Source organism: Corvus kubaryi, unplaced genomic scaffold, assembly GCF_017639235.1.
Source record: "Corvus kubaryi isolate FWS band 111438036 unplaced genomic scaffold, C.kubaryi_AGA036_p1.0 37392, whole genome shotgun sequence".
NCBI lineage: Eukaryota > Metazoa > Chordata > Aves > Passeriformes > Corvidae > Corvus > Corvus kubaryi.
This window is the reverse complement of record NW_024581131.1, coordinates 8147738-8166294: the sequence shown is the minus strand read 5'-3', so window position 1 is coordinate 8166294 and position 18557 is coordinate 8147738. Positions and strand designations below refer to the sequence as shown.

At 36.7% G+C, this 18557-nt stretch overlaps 1 protein-coding gene across 3 annotated transcripts in view; it reads left to right on the top strand.

Moving 5' to 3' along the window:
* CPT1A (carnitine palmitoyltransferase 1A) overlaps positions 1–17786 on the top strand; it is a 39445-nt gene extending 21659 nt beyond the window's left edge. For all 3 annotated transcript variants that reach the window (XM_042038386.1, XM_042038387.1, XM_042038388.1), the window contains exons 10-20: positions 120–207; positions 2475–2670; positions 3221–3409; positions 4867–4972; positions 6767–6883; positions 7755–7919; positions 8647–8781; positions 9846–9998; positions 11077–11181; positions 13079–13171; positions 14680–17786. In XM_042038386.1, the coding sequence (XP_041894320.1) occupies positions 120–207; positions 2475–2670; positions 3221–3409; positions 4867–4972; positions 6767–6883; positions 7755–7919; positions 8647–8781; positions 9846–9998; positions 11077–11181; positions 13079–13171; positions 14680–14766 (1434 nt within the window). In that variant the 3' untranslated portion in view covers positions 14767–17786. The remainder of the gene's footprint in view (positions 1–119; positions 208–2474; positions 2671–3220; positions 3410–4866; positions 4973–6766; positions 6884–7754; positions 7920–8646; positions 8782–9845; positions 9999–11076; positions 11182–13078; positions 13172–14679) is intronic.
* The last annotated feature ends 771 nt before the right edge of the window (positions 17787–18557 follow it).

The window sequence follows — 18557 nt, the reverse complement described above, 5'->3', positions numbered from 1 at the left end:
CATTATAAATCTCATTATTCTGAAGCCTGTGTTTAACCAGATCTAGGGGTTTTTTCTTTACTTCTTAATTTTCCAATCGTATATGCAAAATGACATTTGAATGTATGTTTGCATCACAGATTCTTCTGATGGGATCTACTGTTCCACTCTGCTCAGCTCAGTGGGAAAGGATGTTTAATACTTCCCGTATCCCGGGAGAGGAATCAGGTAAGCAAGGCCAGCCAAGGAGAATGAGCACCTTGATTGAGTTAAGGGCTTAGTGTCTTTTCTACTAAAAATCTGGTTTCCAGATAAAGATCTGAGTGGCACAAGTGTACATCAATACTGTGTTCCAAGACTCAAGATGTAATGGATTGCTGTAGAGTGCCTGGATGTTTTTCATTTTAAGAAGATTTGGAAGCTTTTTCAGTGGTCTTTCTCCTTTACTTAAAAAACGAACTTCAAGATACTGTTGTCTGCCCTGTTTTTTAATTTATAAATAACGTTTACTTTTCTCCATTTTCCCAAGCTTAAGATGCTTTTTGAGGTCTTAATATTAAAAGTGGCATTTTTTGTTGCCTTTTTTTTGTTTTTCCTAAGTTTTGTCACTGTAAAAAGAGTCAGATTGCATCTAGAAGGACTTACCATTTGTGATCAGCAGGTGGAAGAAAACATTGCTATTCATTTTCTTTCTCTTTGAGAACTTCACAGCAGATTTTAGTGGAGACTTGTGCTCTTGTGTTTTTCTACAAAAGCTTAAGCTGTATCTAGGCTTCTCTGATCATGTCATATGCTGAAGAGCCTCTTAGAGCAGATGTCACATGTTTATCCAACAGTGCATCATTGTGGCAGGATCACAGTGAAATACAAGCAGGAGTTATTGTTCAGTCACCTCCATTGGGAGTGCATGGACAGGCTGTCACTTGAAGACAGGATATGTTTGGTTTACTTTCTGTGAGACCTGTAACTCACTCTAAGCTTTCAAACTGCCTTTGAGCATGTTACTCCCACTCAACTACAGAATTCAAAACAAAGAGTTTTTGAACACTGGGATGTGCCCACTCTTCCCTGCTGAAGGGCTGATGTTTGCTGTGCTGTATGAAGTTGGATAAGGGGGAGAAGTGGCATTGGGTAGTGGATAAAGCAGGAGGTGCACGTGTCAGATAAGGACTTTGCTAGATTGTTGAGGAATTTTATTTCAGCTGTGCCTCAGCCAGCTTTATCTGCAAAGTGAAGAAAAGAACATTCTTGGTGTGATTACTCCCTGTCATAACCAGTAGCTTAAATGGGTGAGCAGTTTTATAAATCTCTGTTGGAAAACTGTAGTCTATGAGCTACTATTATTTAGAATACTTCAATACTTGACGTACTGAGAGTGCAACCCTTGCCCCTTCCCTGTCCTCAATAAAATAAAAGGTATAAACAATTTACATTTGGCGTTGTATTTGGTGTTCTTTCAGTCTAAAATGAGTTTTGCACAAAAATGTAGAAGTGGCTCATTCTAACTAACACCTGATTAAAATACATCCTCTGTATCTTAGTTCTCCTCAGTTCTCCTGTTTAAAGTCTTTCAAATTAACTGTCAGTATGATAATAATCTTATTTTCCTCCTAAGCATGTCACATTTCTTATTACACTTTTTCAATTTTTCTTTGTTTCTGTTTTTCTGAAGGAAAAACAATTGTGTCATTCTGTATATGTCTGAGTTGCAAAACCATTTTTCACACATTGTCATGAGCAGCTTCATTCCTTGTACCCCGTTTTCAATTATTTTATATATATTATATTCCTAAAGAAAAAAAAGGGAAAAAAATTTTTGACATGTGTTCATATTAACTGGTGGTAAAATCTTCATGAACATTTTATCCTATCACTTGAGCAGTGGTTAAATATTCATTATTTTTAACACAACACACTGTGGAGTGAACCACTTCACCTGTGGTTTGATACAATGCCTTCATGATTAAATTCAGGCTTATCCCAGTTAAGCCATATAGATAGGAAAATGAGGAAAAAAATGTGGCCTAGTCTTCTACTTCACATAGCATTACACATTTTGGCTATGTATGTAGTATTCACTCTGCATCTGCCAGGACAAATGTAAACAAAAGCTGATGGTATAAATTTGGGATTTCTTAAGACTCTTCACGAGTTGTCTAGCACCTGAATGCAAAAGATTTAAAAATACCTTTCCTCATACTCATCTAGCATGTTCTTTTGCTGACTGCTTCACCAGACTACACAACTAGTGCTTGTTTTTCAGATACAGAAATCCAGCTTTAGTTGCTTAATACTGGCCTCCAGTGTGCAAACTGGTGGTGCTATATATGCAAATGATTGTCAGATCTGGGTATTTGACTGATTCATGCTTTGTAATGAAATAACATGGGATGCTGAAATAAGTTGTGGTACATGCAATGGGCATTTGATGTCATTGAGTGCATTAGTGTTTTGAGACTTCAGCTTTGTGTTCATGTGAGTGATTGCAATTCTAGATACCCTCCAGCATGTGAAAGACAGCAAACACATTGTTGTGTATCACAAGGGCCGGTACTTCAAAGTGTGGCTGTACCATGATGGCAGATTGTTGAGACCCCGAGAAATTGAACAGCAAATACAGAGAATTCTTGATGATGATTCAGAACCTCAGCCTGGTGAAGAGAAACTTGCAGCTCTTACTGCAGGAGATAGGTATGGTGGCTATTATTTTTTAAATAAGTTTAGCATTTAGAAGTTGTTGCATAACACAGTCATTGAACTTTGGATTTGGAGTTTTAAAATAGTCTGCAGTCAGTTGTGTATACCTTGGTCACTGATTTTGTATATTGGTGATGTGTAACAGTGTTTCAGTCATTTGTAACCATGTGGAGTTAAAGAAATTTTGCAGTGGCAACCCTATATGTGGATTATTGTTTTTACTGTTGTCTTCTTCCTTGTAATAGATACTTTCTTTTGTTTAGTTTTAAGTGTAGATGATCCATGCTTTAGGTATTGCATGTGCAGAGATGTTCAGTTTCTGAGAATGAGGTTTTGCACGTGTGATGATGAGTTGAATTGGTTCCTAGGTTTACATTGTACAAGTACTGTCAGAGCTGTTCACAGCTCCCATAGTTTGAATGCAATGAAAGTAATTGTGTCAAATACCACAGAAGTAGGAGGAATGTCTCATAGTGATTTTAAGTGTAATAAAACATAGCCAAATTTATGTAATCTGGCTATAAACCAAATTTTTTTTTTACAGAGTACCATGGGCTAAGGCTCGTCAGGCTTATTTTAGCCGTGGAAAGAACAAACAGTCCCTAGATGCTGTTGAAAAAGCAGCATTTTTTGTGACATTGGATGACATCGAGCAGGGGTACAGGAAAGAAGATCCAGTGAGGTCACTGGATGCATATGCCAAATCACTGATACATGGCAGATGTTACGACAGGTGCAGTATCGACTCCGTGGAAAATACTTCCTCTTTTTTTTTTTTTTTTTTTTTTTTTTTTTAAGAATTTGGCTAATACATATGAATTAGTGATGAGTTATAAGTTTATAAATTCCATAGAATCACAGAGGGGTTTGGGTTGGAAAGGACCTTCAAAGATCATCTAGTTCCAACCCCCTTTGCAACAGAAAGGGGACAACTTCCACGACATCAGGCTGCTCAAAGCCCAGTCCAACCTGACCTTGAACATTTGCAATGACAAGGCATCCACAAATTCTCTGGACAATCTGTTCCAGTGTCTCACAAGCCCATTGTAAAAAATATTTCTCCGTTATAACACATCTAAATTTACCCTCTTTCAGTTTGTGTCTGTAGCCCTGTGTCCTGTCACTATGAGCCATGCTAAAAAGCCTTTCTCAGATTTTCTTATAAAGACTCTTTATATGTTGAAAGGCTGCAAGAACGTGTTCTCAGAGACTTCTCCAGACTGAGCAGTAAGTCGGACTCTCGGCCTTTCTTCATGGGAGAAGTATTCCAGCACTCTTGCCATTTTCATGACTCCCTTCTGACCCAGTCTAACAGCTCCATGTCTTTCTTGTGCTGAGAACCCCAGAGCTGGACACAGCTCTCCAGGTGGGATCTCACCAGAGTGGAGTAGAGGGGCAGAATCCCCTCTCTCGCCTGCTGGCCACACTGCTTCTTAAACAGCCCAGGGCATGATTGACTTTCTGGACTGCAAGTGCACATTGCCAGCTCATGACGAATTTTTCATTCCCAGGTCCTCTGTGTCACTGTTGGGGTGGTCATGACACACACAGACAGTGCCTCTTTCAAGGGCCAAAAAGCCATTTATTAAACAAAGCAGCCTCTTTTATACACTTCTTGTACGTTACCATTCGTGTTACATATTCACTACAATAGACTCACTGGCTATTACTAACTTCAACATACTACCATTGGCTACCTATAGCATCAGCATTCAGGCTTTCAGAAAAGTAACAGGTGCAGATCTGTTGCTGTTTTCTCCTTCTACTGTTTAACTTTCATGCTTCTGTTGATACTACATTCTCATGGGTAAAAACTAATTGTTTTTCATCTCACGGACTTTTCTCACAGTCCTTCTCTAGCCAAAGTAACAGGCCTGAGCTATGATTTTACAAAGGCAACAAGGCCTTCATTTTATAAGTTTTTGCTTAAACTGCTAAAGAGCTGCTAAATCCATTCATCCATCAGTCTGTTGATGCTGGGCATTGTCTTGACCCAGGTGCAAGGCCTTGTAGTTGGCCTTGTTGAACTTCATGAGGTTTAGGTTTCTGTCTATTTAGTTAAATGTTCTTAAATAAAAAAGGACAAGAACTACTGCGTTTGAATGTGAATTTTAGAGAGAGAGGAAATTACAATATAGAAGTGCTTTTGAAATGTACAAAACCATTAAAAAACCTTGATTTCTTTTGTAGGTGGTTTGATAAGACATTCACTCTTATAGTATTCAAAAATGGCAGAATTGGTCTGAATGCAGAGCACTCCTGGGCAGATGCTCCTATTGTTGGACACCTGTGGGAGGTGAGTGTTTGGTACCAAGAGCTAATGCAGATGATAATGTGATGTGGTCTTGAAGCAGCCCTGAAGGTCAGCAGCTCCTTTCAATCCCTTGCATGCACGTTGCTGATGAGTGACTAGGGGCCTATGTCTACAGCAACTGTAGAATTTGAAGAAGAACCCAAACCTTTGCTTAAAGAGGCTGCCTTTTTTGAGGGACAGCATTTTAGTGAGCTTAGCTGTTTCCACAGGAAAGTGATACAGCTCCCCATCTAACTTTTCTATGTTTTAAATCCATGGATTGCTGCCTCTTTGATATGGCATTGTATTTTTGTATACACATGCTCCTAAAGCTCTTAAGCTTTCTTGTGCTTACTTTCAAAATTTAAAAAATTGTACAGAGTTTAACTTTTTCTCTGAGCATTGTTTGATAAGCTGCAGATTGATATGCTGTTGACATTATCTCTTGTATTTATTTGCAATGAATAAATGCACTTTGCCAGGTCTGTTCATATGCTTAGTTTAATACTTGAAATCCTATTTGATTTTTTTCCTTTTTCTTTTCGAAGCTTAAACCTATAAACAATTATGTGACTCAAATCAATTAAAACTGTTTCAAAAGCATTAGTTAATTTTAGTTTCATATGTATTTGTGCAAATGGGTCTTAGGTCTAAACTGGTCCCCCAAGTAATTTCCTAGTTCTATTATAGAAGTGTTTCCATGTGTGTAAGAACAAAAAAAAGCCTCATTGCATTCTCCACCCAGGGAAAAAAAAAGACCAAACTGATTTGAGAGTGACTTGACAATGCAGTGTAGACTATCTCAGTGAAAGAGGGTTACTTTTTTTGCTTTTAATGAATGATAGTGTATTTTTTAGTTCATATATCTGTACTTAATATTAGTTGGTACATTTTCTGCTAAGAATAAGGATGACTGAAACAAAATAAGATTTTATTTTCTATAAAGTTATCTGTTGTTAGCTTTTTACAGATTGTCTATTTTTAAAATAGAATGGACTAAGCTTTATTTCATAGTTGTCATGTTCTGACCACTAAGTGAAATGAGAAAATGAAATTAAAATAAGAGATTAGAAATAAATCATCAAGCTTTTTCTTTCCATATTGAGCAGATTCAAATCTTTTGGTAATTCTTTTTGTTTGTTTGTGGGTTTGTTGTTTCTGGATTTTTTTTTTTTTAACATTGAGGATGCTTGATATCTTGTAAGACAGAGCCTTTTATGTCTGTTCAAGTTGTGTTGTTCATCTTGGAAACATTCTTCTTTCCCACCCAAGAGCTCTAGAGCACATGTAAAATAAACTGCAATTTTGAAAGGGATACTAATCTGAAAAATAATTGAATTCTTGCAGGGATTTGCACTTACTTTAAAATAAATTACTTCTTGATGAGTAAGTTTTGACAGATAACAAACTTGAAGAAATTCTCTAGAATCTAAATTGAACAAAGATTGTGAAATCTAAGTCTGTTTATCTGTTTAGTTTTCTACTTAGTTTGAGGTGGGTTTTGAATCGAAAAAGTTTTGATTAAATCAGTAGCATCTAACAGAATGCACCAGTGTAATTGAAAAAGTGTTTGGTGCACATCTGATGTTCTTCCCACTCAGAACACAAGTAAAAATACCTTAAAATGAAAGGTAAAACTGAGGGCTTCACATGCAGTTGTTTTCAGTATTTGGAAATAGGTTGTATGTTGTATTTCACTGTGTAGTGAAAATAGGTTATATTGATTTCACTATGAAATCCTAATTCCACAGCAATAAGTAATGTGTTGCAGTTCTGAAGAAGTATCATTCTTTGCAGAATGTGATGGCAACTGAGTATCTTGAACTGGGCTATTCAGCAGATGGCCATTGCAAAGGAGATACCAATCCAAATATTCCTATTCCTACTAAACTGCAGTGGGAAATTCCAGAAGAAGTAAGTACAGAAGATTTAGTGGTTTGAGGAAGAAACTTCTCTTTTCCCCAGTGGTCAAATCATTTATGTAATTATTGATAACCCTATAAATCAGCTTTAAATTCCTCTGAGTCCTGTAGGTTGTGTACTTCATCAGTAGCCATTAGTCAGTTTGCTTCAAAAGTCAGGGGGTTTTAATACCAGTCTTTAAAAATTCTGACTGGGAAGTGACAACATTTTACTAGAAGCCTTCTTGGTTGCCTGTATGTCAAAAATAAGTGGCCACCTAAATAGTGACTGTATTAAAAGAAACTTTTATTTGCTGGGGTTTCATTACTGTTGTCACAACAAATACTCTTGTTTAACAGTTCCTTTAGAATAGCTATCTTTTTTTTTGTGTGTTCATAGTTCTGTATACATGCCTAATAAGATTTGATTTTTTAAGTTGGTTTTTTTTGCCTGAGTTCAAGAAAAACTGCCACCTCCTATTTGGATTTTAATTTTGAATAAAAAGGTAATGGTTGGTGATATATTTAATTAAGCATTGGCAGCTTGGAAGCCACGCTACTCTTGCCATTCTATAACTGTAGGTCATTCTTTTATATTCTCCTGATCCGAACAGTTTTAATGCTGGTGGTTTTTTTTAAGTGTTATTTTTGGATGTGTACTGGCTTAAAACATTTTCATTGGCTTTTTGAATTTTATCTTTCTAGCAAAGATAGCTTCTCTTCTTTCTCTAAAGGGAGATTATTTAGGTAATGATGTTCCTGGCATGCATAAAGGCAGCATTTCCTGTTTATCAGTTAAAAATACTTGATCTTTTTCAACAGTTCTCTCAAATGCCGTGAATGCATGTGTGTATACATACAGGTGTTTGTTTGTTTGTTTTAAGTGCCAAGAAGTGATTGAGAAGTCTCTGAGCACTGCCGTAGCTCTAGCAGATGATGTGGACTTCTGTTCATTTTATTTTGATGCTTTTGGGAAAGGACTAATAAAGAAAGTGAAAACCAGCCCTGATGCCTTTGTGCAGCTTGCCCTGCAGCTTGCTCACTATCGGGTAAGAAAAGACTGTTTCTGGCTTACAGAACCTCATTAAGCTGGGCATAACATGTTTGTGACTAAAACATGTGACTGTGCACAGTAATCTTGCACTGCTTGTACATGGTTATTAAAGACATTCGGTGGAAATTGATACAAACTCTAAACAGATTACTAGCTGGAAAACAATTCTCCAAAGGTTCACATATTGATACTAAATGTTTTCTCTTCTGCTTAGTTGGTCTATCCCTAGGCATTTTGGACTTGAAATAAGATATGAAACTTCGAGTTAGCTGTGTTCATAATGTAAACAATGTTAAATTTGTCTTTTAGTTTAGAGTCACACATAATGCAGTTGTCATGGACACTCCCTAAGAAGATTAACAAGAAATGCCTACCTGTGTTTTCTTCTGTTAGTTCACCTTCTCTGTAGTGTGTTGTAAAAAAGACCAGTGTAATAACATTCAGCTTCTCTTATAAACTGAAGAAGGTTGAATATGAAATGCAGAGAGTAGTCCTTGCTAGTCTGGTTGTTCTGTTAGTGTTTATCAAACCCTGCTTCTGTTCTTACTTTTGCCTTTATTATCTTCAGGTAAGTGGGCTAATGGTGGACTACTGAAAACTTAATGTTGAGTTTAATTTGTGGAATGATTCATAGCCTGTGTGCTTAGCTTGGACTGTTGATTAAGAAAGAAGGGGGCCAAGTCTGGCTTAACCTTAATGTTCTTGTTTATCCCTTTTACAAGGATATGGGAAAATTTTCTTTAACATATGAAGCGTCTATGACACGCTTGTTCCGAGAAGGCAGGACCGAGACGGTTCGTTCGTGCACTGTTGAGTCCTCTCGTTTTGTTCAAGCCATGGAAGATGCAACTGAAAGTGTAAGGTCATGGTGTTGGTGCCTTATACAATTGGGAGAGTAGGTTTGGATTGGATATTAGGAATAAATTCTTTGCTGTGAGGGTGGTGAGGCACTGGGACAGTTGCCCTAAAGAAGCTGTGGCTCTCCCATTCCTGTCAGTGTTCAAGGCCAGGCTGGATGGGGCTCTGAGCAACCTGGTCTAGTGTAAGGTGTCCCTGCCCACGGCAAGGGGGGTTGGAACAAGATGATCTTTAAGGTCCCTTCCAACCCAGCCAACCTGTGATTCTGTGATAATTTATAAGTCACATGAGTTACCACTAGACAACCGTATAAGTCCGCAAATAGTTTTTAAGCGTTTAGAGTTATGCCTTTTTTTAGGAAAAAAGAGCAGCATAAGGTAATTGTCCACATTTTTCTGTCAATGCATCAGAAATTCTAGGTCATACCAAAAGAGAATGGCAGAAAATAACCAAATATACCATTATTTACCGTTCCTGAATTCCAGGAAACAGTGGTTACTTGTGAAATTTTTGTGAGTTGTAAAACTCAAACGTAGATTTGTAGAACAACTAATCTCATACCAATTTAGCTTTCCTTTCTGACGGGGAAGCAAGAATAATTCACATGAAGGAAGTAGTTGTTCTTGTGTGTTGATTTTGATCACCAGCATTTTTGGACCTCTGTAGCTTCAGTGTTGGCAGTTTGCCTTCTAAAATAGCTCTGGCAGCTTGAGTTTTTCTTAAATCACATTGAGATTTGCTCTCTGTAACTCTTTAAGATCAGTGTCTTTAGAAACCATAAATAATGCAGCAAACTTGAGTTGTAATCATGTTAGATTGTGGGGTTAGATCACACTTAAAATACAAATTAGTTTTCTTTATGCAGTTTGCTGGCACTTGCTGATACCTGAAATTGAGTACATGAGGTTGAAAAGCCAGAGGATGCTATGTGGGGTCAGTTGTCTTGTACTTGACCTTTAAGTGCTCAATGCTTGAGAATAATTGCTGTAACTTAGTTTCTGCACCTCCATCATTAATGCAGTTCACTTAACTGAGTTTTCTTAATCTGTTTTTTATTTGTTAGACTGAAAATAAGCTGAAGTTGTTTCGGCTGGCAGCTGCCAAACATCAGCACTTGTATCGCCTTGCCATGACTGGGGCTGGCATCGACCGCCACCTCTTCTGCCTTTATATTGTGTCCAAGTACCTCGCTGTAGATTCTCCTTTCCTCAAGGAAGTAGGTGACTTTTATTGGTAACTCTTTGTTACAGTAAATAGTCCTTGGGTTAGGTAGTGTTCTTAGCAGTGGTATCTGCTCAAGATACAACTCTGGTTTTCCTAAGAAAAAAGGTAAAATTTCAGGTAGTGTTGTTCAACATCTGCTGATAAATTAAGTTAGTTTCATTTTCCTTTATGTATACCTTTGTTGATAGTCCTAGAAGAATGCTTTCAGTGAGCTTTTTAACATAATACATGTTACTTGGAATTGCAAGAAAGATATAGTCAGTATTAAAAAACGATTCTTGGTTGTGGGTTTTGCATATTTTCAAGGGAGTGGAACAGAGGCTGTGTGTTTTCTCTGAGAATTTTCTTGTAAAACTGACAAATTCAGTTTCTTTTAAGTTACTATGAGTTAAGCTGTATGTGGCATTAATGTCACTATTACTGTGACAAACTCTTTATTACTTAAACTAGATTTTAAGGTTGGATTTTATAAAAATAATTACACTGCACTTGTTCATTTTTTCTGATTAATAAAAAATGTGTTCCACCTTGCTGCAAAATTAAGCTGCTCACATTTGTCTGCTTGCTCTCCTAAATGTGGCTAAGTCAAGAATAAAACAACTTTCTACAGTTTCCAAATTTCCAAGATATATGTGTGTTGTTAGAGATTTTACAAGCTTCTAACTTGATGTAGGATCTTACTGGGGTTTAAATATGACTAATAATGATCCTGTTAAAACAAGACCTGTTGTGTGGAAGTTGCTAGGCTATAGACCAGATAATCTTGTTTGAAGTAGCATTTCTATCCAAATTCTATTTTATTCTCTTTGAGGAATTGACATCACCTCCTCATATGTTAATGGTTTCCGTACCAGGACAAGTTTAACTATTTCATTTAAGCTTTTTAATTGTTCTTTCCAATGAAATGGGAGTTATCCTTAATATTGCTTTATGAAGTGTTTTCTAACACTTCATAAAGCAATATTACACTTGTCATTATAACACTTGTTATCTTGACTAGTTTTGGAGAAAGTTGCATGTTCTTAAACAGTGTTTCATATTTGTTTGCATCTCTTTCATATCTAATAAAGGTTTTGTCAGAACCTTGGAGGCTGTCAACGAGTCAGACACCACAGCAGCACGTTGACCTGAAGAAGAACCCAGAGATGTTAGCCTCTGGTGGAGGGTTTGGACCGGTATGTTTCCTAAATAGAAGTCCCCACTAAAAAAGAGTTTTATTTTCAAGAAGCCAGTCTAAAAAATTCAGATCTGTGATGCCTCATTGCTGCATATCAGAGGTGCAGCTCATGCTTTTAAATGCATGTATGTAATGCTTTCCCATGATGTGGATGTGCTCAGGAAAATCTGCATCGCCTTTTTCTGGTATCCCACTACAAGAATGGATCATTCTTAAGGAAGTACACAGTTCTGAAATGTGCTACAGGGCTCCATAGCAGAGAGATCTGATGAAGTTGGAGTTTTTATCACATTGCCTGTGCCCAGATCTTCTGTACATCAGGCTGTTACTACAGTGACAAATGCCATATTACTTGAACTAGATTTTAAGGTTGGGGTTTGTAGAAGTTGACTTCTACTTGACTTGTTCTTTATATTTCCTGCTTGATTAATAGATGTGTTCATACATTCCTCCAGACTGAGCTGCTCACATTGTTCTGCTTGCCCTCCTAAGTGGCCAAATCAAGAATACAGCTGTGTTCTTGGCTTCTGTAGACTTTCAAGAAACCAGTGTATTGTTAGAGATTTGACAAGCTGCTTACTTGCTGTAATATTCTACTGGTATTTGAACTTGGTCATTGATGAGAATATTGGTGTCAACAAGATCTCTTAAGCAGCCTTTATGGGGCTATTATACCAGACTAATATGTTTTCCAAAATAATTTCTGTTGAAAGAACAGTGAGAGGGGTCACAGGACTGCTCTTCACCACACAGAAATTAGGGTGATGAGTCCAGTGTATTTTGGCTGGTTTGTCAAGCTGGAAGATGGTGGGAGGAGGGGTGGGGGGGTATCTTAAGTTGTTATTATTTATTTATTCATGTTTCTGATACAGCTGTCAGTGGTTTTTGAAGTTGGAATGAGTTTGACTTGCAGTATCAAGGAAGCCTAGCTACAGCCATACTGCTCATTCCTGAGAAACTGGCTTCCCATAGCAGATTATGAAGTCAGTATTCCAAATGCCCAAAAGGCAATAGGAGAGGGGTTTGGCTGCAGGAATTTCTAACACTGTTTTCCTTTTGTTTCTGTTTACAAAAACTGTGCTTTGGTTTGCAGAAGTAGCCCAGAGATGCAGTACATCACCTTTCCATGCATGTGTTTTTTGTTGGTTTTGAAGGGGTTTTTTAAGCATTCTGTAGAATTTACCTGTGTAGCACTAACAGTGAGAATACTGTCAGGCTGCTTGGCAGCAGTGGTAGCCAAGACATGGAAGGCTGTGATCCTTTGAGTTAGGAGAGACATGAAGAGGGGTGACATCAGGATAATCTGCATTTACCAGGCATAGTTTGAATATCAGACTGAAACTTGGGACAGTTAATGCTGCTAATGTTGAAATTGGACCAGACCTCTGCTCATGATACAGGTGTTCAGAATCACATGTTTGCTGTAGAGTCAGATGAAAACTTGCCTTTGGCAAGTTTTCATAATACAAGGCTTTTATATTGTGTTTGTTTATATCAGCAGAATGATCCCAGGAAAATGATTGTTTAGGTATACAGCTGAACTATTTTATTCCTTGCTGCTTAAGCACTGAAGTTGTATAGCTGCTTAGGACCAGGCCTTGATAAGAGAAGCTCTTTGAATAAGTATTTTATTCCAAAATATTAAAGGTGGGAAATATTACAGACAAATATTCAGAAAATGGTAATTCCATGCCTTTCAGATGAGACTAGAACTATTCCTTAAGTGGAACCAATCTTCAGAAATTGTGCATTAAATGTAGAAGTTGAAGTTTGACTTGAGGAAATTGCAACTGATTTTAAGAACTGCAACAACTTCTTAGTTGTGCATAAGTCGATTGAGAATGAAGGAGAAAGAAAAAGTTTAAAATGTGTTTTTCTCTTCTTTCTTCCCCTAGGTGGCTGATGATGGGTATGGTGTTTCTTACATTATCTTGGGTGAAAATTCCATTCATTTCCACATCTCCAGCAAAGTATCTTGTTCTGAAACGGTAAGAGTCAGTCCTTTCCTATGGTTTAATAAATCTGTTCTGATCTGTGCTTATAGAACTGTTCTACTCATTGTCTAAAAAATACAGTAGAACTTGCAACACACTGTTACAATGTGTTTTTTCTTTCTCAATATATGCTGTTTTGCTGGAGTTTTTGTCTCCACTTGTATAAGTTTAATAGCTCATGACCCAAGGATACCGTATTCTATTTCACTTATGCTTTCAAGCATAAAGAAAACATGTGTCCCAGGATTATCTTTACACATGTAGTTCCCTGCAACTCATGTAAAATGATCATATGTGTCCCCTAAACAGAAAGATGGGCATCTCTTGGTTTTTCTCATTACAGTTCTGATTGGTGTCTCAGGCTGCAGCTGTAAAGACAGAGTAAAATGTATGCTCCCTATTTAAGCCTTCCTGCTTTAAATAAACCTGAAAGAAACTGACCCATAAGTTATAATCTGTACTTAAGGAACATAACGAATCAAAAATTTATTAAAATAACACCCATTATTAGAGTGTAGTAGACGTCATATGTTGAATATCCTGCTGTTGTGGAAGCCTGCTTTGAGTTCAATTTATCCTTTATACTTTTATACTTTAAAACATATACTTTACTAAGCATGCTGAGTTTGTTCAGGGTTACATAGCTGATCAAGTTTTCCTCTTTTGACCTTAACTTGTCCTGGAGATCATGGCGCCTGGTTAATCATTAAAGATCAGGAAATGCAACTTTGTTTTGTTCATAGTTGAAATTGTTCTTCAGATGCCTGTTAGCTTGTACTTTAAATTTCTCTCTGTTCTTTTTACTTATTAGTGAAGTCAAAGGTCCATACAGAAAAGGCAGCATTTCATGAGTGAGGTCTTGATATTAGTAGGGTCATTGTAGTAGATCCTGTAATGTAGCTAATAATTTATATTGGTAATCTTAATTTCTTTTTTGTACCATTCATCTAGCACTTGGAATAAACAGAACAAGTGCCCATCTTATTTACACTTAGGAAACTGTTCCTTTCATTTTCAATATTTTTTTCAGTGGCAAATGATTCAGCATTTCTGATAGGAACTCAAATAAAAAACATTCTTCTGTTCTTTCAGTACTTCTTGGTCATCAGTCATACACTCACTTTGTTTTCTGAAGATGAGCTTTTGCAAAATCTTGTAGGAAAAGCAATATCAAAACCCAGTGATTTTAAAGTAGCAGAAAGCTATTCATCCATCTGATTTCAGAAGGATATGATCTCATTTCCGGCTGAAGGAAAGTAAATGCATAATGAAGAACGCATTGGTCAGTAATAGCATAAATCTGGATTAATCTGTATAGCGTTAAAATTTCTGGTATTCCAATTTCCCATTGTGTGGTAAAATACATGCCTGAATTCCATAAGCTCCAAAATTAAAAAATACTAAGTTTTTTAACTTTTTTAAAAAGTTTCTTCTTTTGCCTGAAAAATAGCTGTTGGTGGACAGTACGAGTATTTGGTTTTGGTTTCTGTTTCTTTTTAAAGGATTCTCATCGCTTTGGAAAGAACATCCAGAAAGCAATGGTTGACATCATGGGTTTATTTAACCTTGGTAAAAACTGTACAAAGTGAGCTGCTTTCTTGGTGCCAAGCAACCTCCTGTTGGTGGGATGAGAAGTCTTCTGCACATTGAACAAGAGCAAGGTTTGTCAAAGAGTAGCTGGAGAAGAAACTGAGTCAACACCTTCTTGATCACCTATTAAAACCTTAGCAGTATATTAAATGTGTCTCTTTTGTTGTGGTTTGTTGGTTAGGTGTTTTTAGTCAGTAGTATGGAAGAGCTTATTTCCACAAAGGATTACTTTTAAAATCTCCTGTGTTTCTAGGGATGAAGCATGAAGTCATGTATATTCTAACTTCTGCAGTTTTCTCTTAATTTGTATACACTTTCTCTTTTTTTTTTACTTTAGTTTACTTTTTTCCAGAATCAAAGGGATAAAACACACTGACTTAAATACTAGAAAAAGTTAGATTTTCTGTGTGTTAATAGCAGAATGTTCTTCAATGTATCTGCTGTTTTATGTAAATGAGTGACAAAATTTGTGGCCATTTGCCTTGTTTGGTTTCATTTTAGAGCTAAATACTGTAAAACATGCCAAAAAATCCCTGCTGTAACCCACCTTAACACACTAAATTGTAGAAATATTATGGTTTTTGAAAAGAAAAAAAAAAAAAGAAATCCAACCATTGGACAGCAAAATGTGTCCCCTCATTATCAGGTATCACATTTTTCTTACTGCTTACAAGCATGTTTGTGACGTTGATTTTATTTCTGTGTAAATAAATGGACCTGTGTGCTTGTTGATGCAAGTGCCTTAGAAAAATGAAGATCCTTAACCCAGGAGAAAGGCATATGCTGGGAGTTGTTTCAGTGGTGAAAGAGGTGAAGTTGTAGTAATGCAGATCTGGTTTTCAAATTACAAATTAGAATGAAGTGGCATAAGCAGACGTGAATACGTTGCCAAATGGTGCAGTCAGGTTTAAAGCTGTAATGAAATTCTCCTGTCTTAAATAGCAAAGGTCAGTCCTTAGGCAGTGCAGGACTAACTTTGTTTTGGGTTAACAGATATTCATGTGTTTGCTTTGGTGAAGGGAATTGGTGGTCACTCGAGTTTCTGGGTCCCGGGAAATGTGAATTGGGTTGAATGCAATGTGTTGGATAGCCTGCAAAGCAAGGCTGCCTGTGTAGGCTGATCGATTGCAGTTTGCCTGCTTCCAGCCTGGAGGGGCCACTACTGCATTGCCAACCATCTGCATGAGAAGGGCAAACTGCTAAAGCCATGGGAAATAGCTCCAGAGTGGGAAAATCATGGCCTTCTCAAGCCCCTCCTGGGAGATGCTCTTGGTCAGGCAGTTTCTAAAGGATACCGGGAGGGATGGGAAAGCTGTTTCACTCAGAAAGGAGCACAATGTTTCCAAGTGCAGAAACAAAATGGCTGCTACCAAATGGAGTAATTTTTGCATGATGCTTCTCTTCCCCAGGCTTTATAGGTGGGGTAGCTTTGTTTTACATCCTGCAGTGCAGTAAAGTGTACTTGTTAGCACAACCACTTTCTATTTTCTACTATTTTATATAAGGTACATGATGGCTACTAATACAGTGAATGATACTCCTGAGCTATGCTGAGTTTAAAAGACCCTTGGAGTGGGTATAAAACTTCCCATTAGACTTTGAATGTTTTCTGGCCAGTATTTCTAACTTTCTATGCTTCTTCATGTTTATTTTTACTCTCATCTAGCTATTAAAATGCCTGGGTATGTATGCTTGAGGTGGGAACCTTCAAAAATCCAAGATGCGTACTTAAGCGACTGCATGCTTACATAAATGTAGGAACCCTCACAGGTATTGATCAAAGACACTCATTATTTGATTAGGGTCCAGTATGTAGGAAAGGACACTTTGAAATAAGCCTTACTGCATCTGGCAGGCCTGGCACTTATCAAGCTACTGCAACCATTTTATAGTGATCTATTTTTGGAGCTGCAAAAATAATGCACTGAGTGTTTTGGGGGTTGTTTTTGGTGTTGGTTTTTTTTTTTTTTTTTTTTAATTGACCACTGACCAGTCTGTGTTTAAATTAACATAAGTGCATATTAGCTTGTAGGATTTTCTTTAAAAGAAAAATGGTTTAGATTTGACTCTCAGGTCTTAAGTGTTTCTAGTCTAGTTGTAGTTAGTGCAGTTATCAATGCAATTTTACATTCTTGGAGAGTAAGTATAATTGGCACAGAAAGCTGGTTTTTATTGTAAATGTTTAAAACATTTTGTGGTGTTAAATGTATCTTTTTAAATTTTGGAATAGATGTAATTCCTAAAGAGATAATATTTTGTTTCTTTTTCTTTAAAATGTCAGCAGCATGTGAATAAAGTATGCTTTTTGGATGTAAATCTTAGAAATCCACAGTGAATGTAGGTTATTAATAATTTAAATCTTGATGTTCAATATTGTGTACATACAGTAAAACTGCTTGGGGTGTCTCTTTTGCTCAAAGCCATAGAAATGTAACTGAAATTACCTAGCTTTGAATGAACCTTCTAGTACAGTGTATTTTATTGTAAAGTAAAATGTTCATATTCCAGTAAAACTACTAATTTGATATTAAAACCTTGAATCATTAATTCTCAATTAGTAATTTAGGAAATCAAACTTAGGGTTGAGGAGGTGGTTAAAAGTCAGGTTGGATGAAAATAAATGTTTCTGTTTATTAAATAGCAGTGTGGAATTGGTGGAATATGCCTCAAATGGGCATTTTCTGAATTTATTATTTCATGGCAGAAATTAGGAAAGCATTAAGTCCATTTACAGGGTACCATTGTTCAGGATTAATACCATTCCCAGCTGAATATTCTTTTAAGGTTTGAGTGTTTTGAGGGACTAAGGAAGTGTGTGCCTGACCTTGAAAATCATCCTTCTAATTCAGCTTTTGTACCAATTGTCTTCTCATGTAAAATATATTAATTTAAGCTAGCAGATTTTTTTTTATCCTGTTTAGTTACTTGACATCTATTGTTGGTTACTTACACTTTGTCTCTATTTTCTACTTCCTTCTGTGACTTCAAAAAATGAAATAAAAATTCACAATTACCACTACTTAGTACAATGTTTAATATCTTTTCTATTTTCTTCCCAGCTCCGTGTAGTTTCTTGAAATTCAGGACTTGTGAAACCATTGCTGTTAAATCCAGTTAGGAGCAGTAGCAGTGAACTATTCCGTTAGTTTTAGCAGTGATTTAAACGTCTTCTAGTTAATAGGGAATGTGTTAATGAATGATTACAACTAAGAGGAATTAAAGCTCCCAAAAGAAGCTGAACATATGGATTCACCCTTGTCTGCCATCAAATTGTGTTCACTTTCTTTTTTCTGTAGTGATGCCACATAAAAACGTCAGTGTTCTGACTTGAGGCATTTTTTCTCCAGAAGGAACAGTCATACAGATAATAAAGATGTGATCAGGTGGAACAGGTGCTTTCTTCAAAGTTGAAGATAATGAAAGTTTGTTAGTCTCTGTACCAGGAGCTAAAAAAATGAGATTTAGAAAATTCTTTCTGACCAGCTTGCTTCCTCATATCCTTATAGGTATGACACTAAATATGAATGTTTCCTTCATTTGCCCTTCTTCTTGAAGGTATTAGAATGAAGTTCTGGTCAGGTTAAAAATACTTTTTTTGAAATAAAACTGATTGCTTGTTTCTGTGTTGCTTGCTTACCTTCCTAAACTGCTCGGAAGCACATATATAAAGAGCAAGCACAGCACACACAGGTGGAAAGCAAATTTTCAAGTTCAAACAACTTAAATTCTAACTTGAAACTAGAAAAGCAAGCTACAGTTGGTTTCTGTCTTTGTTCCATTTTCTGTTTGG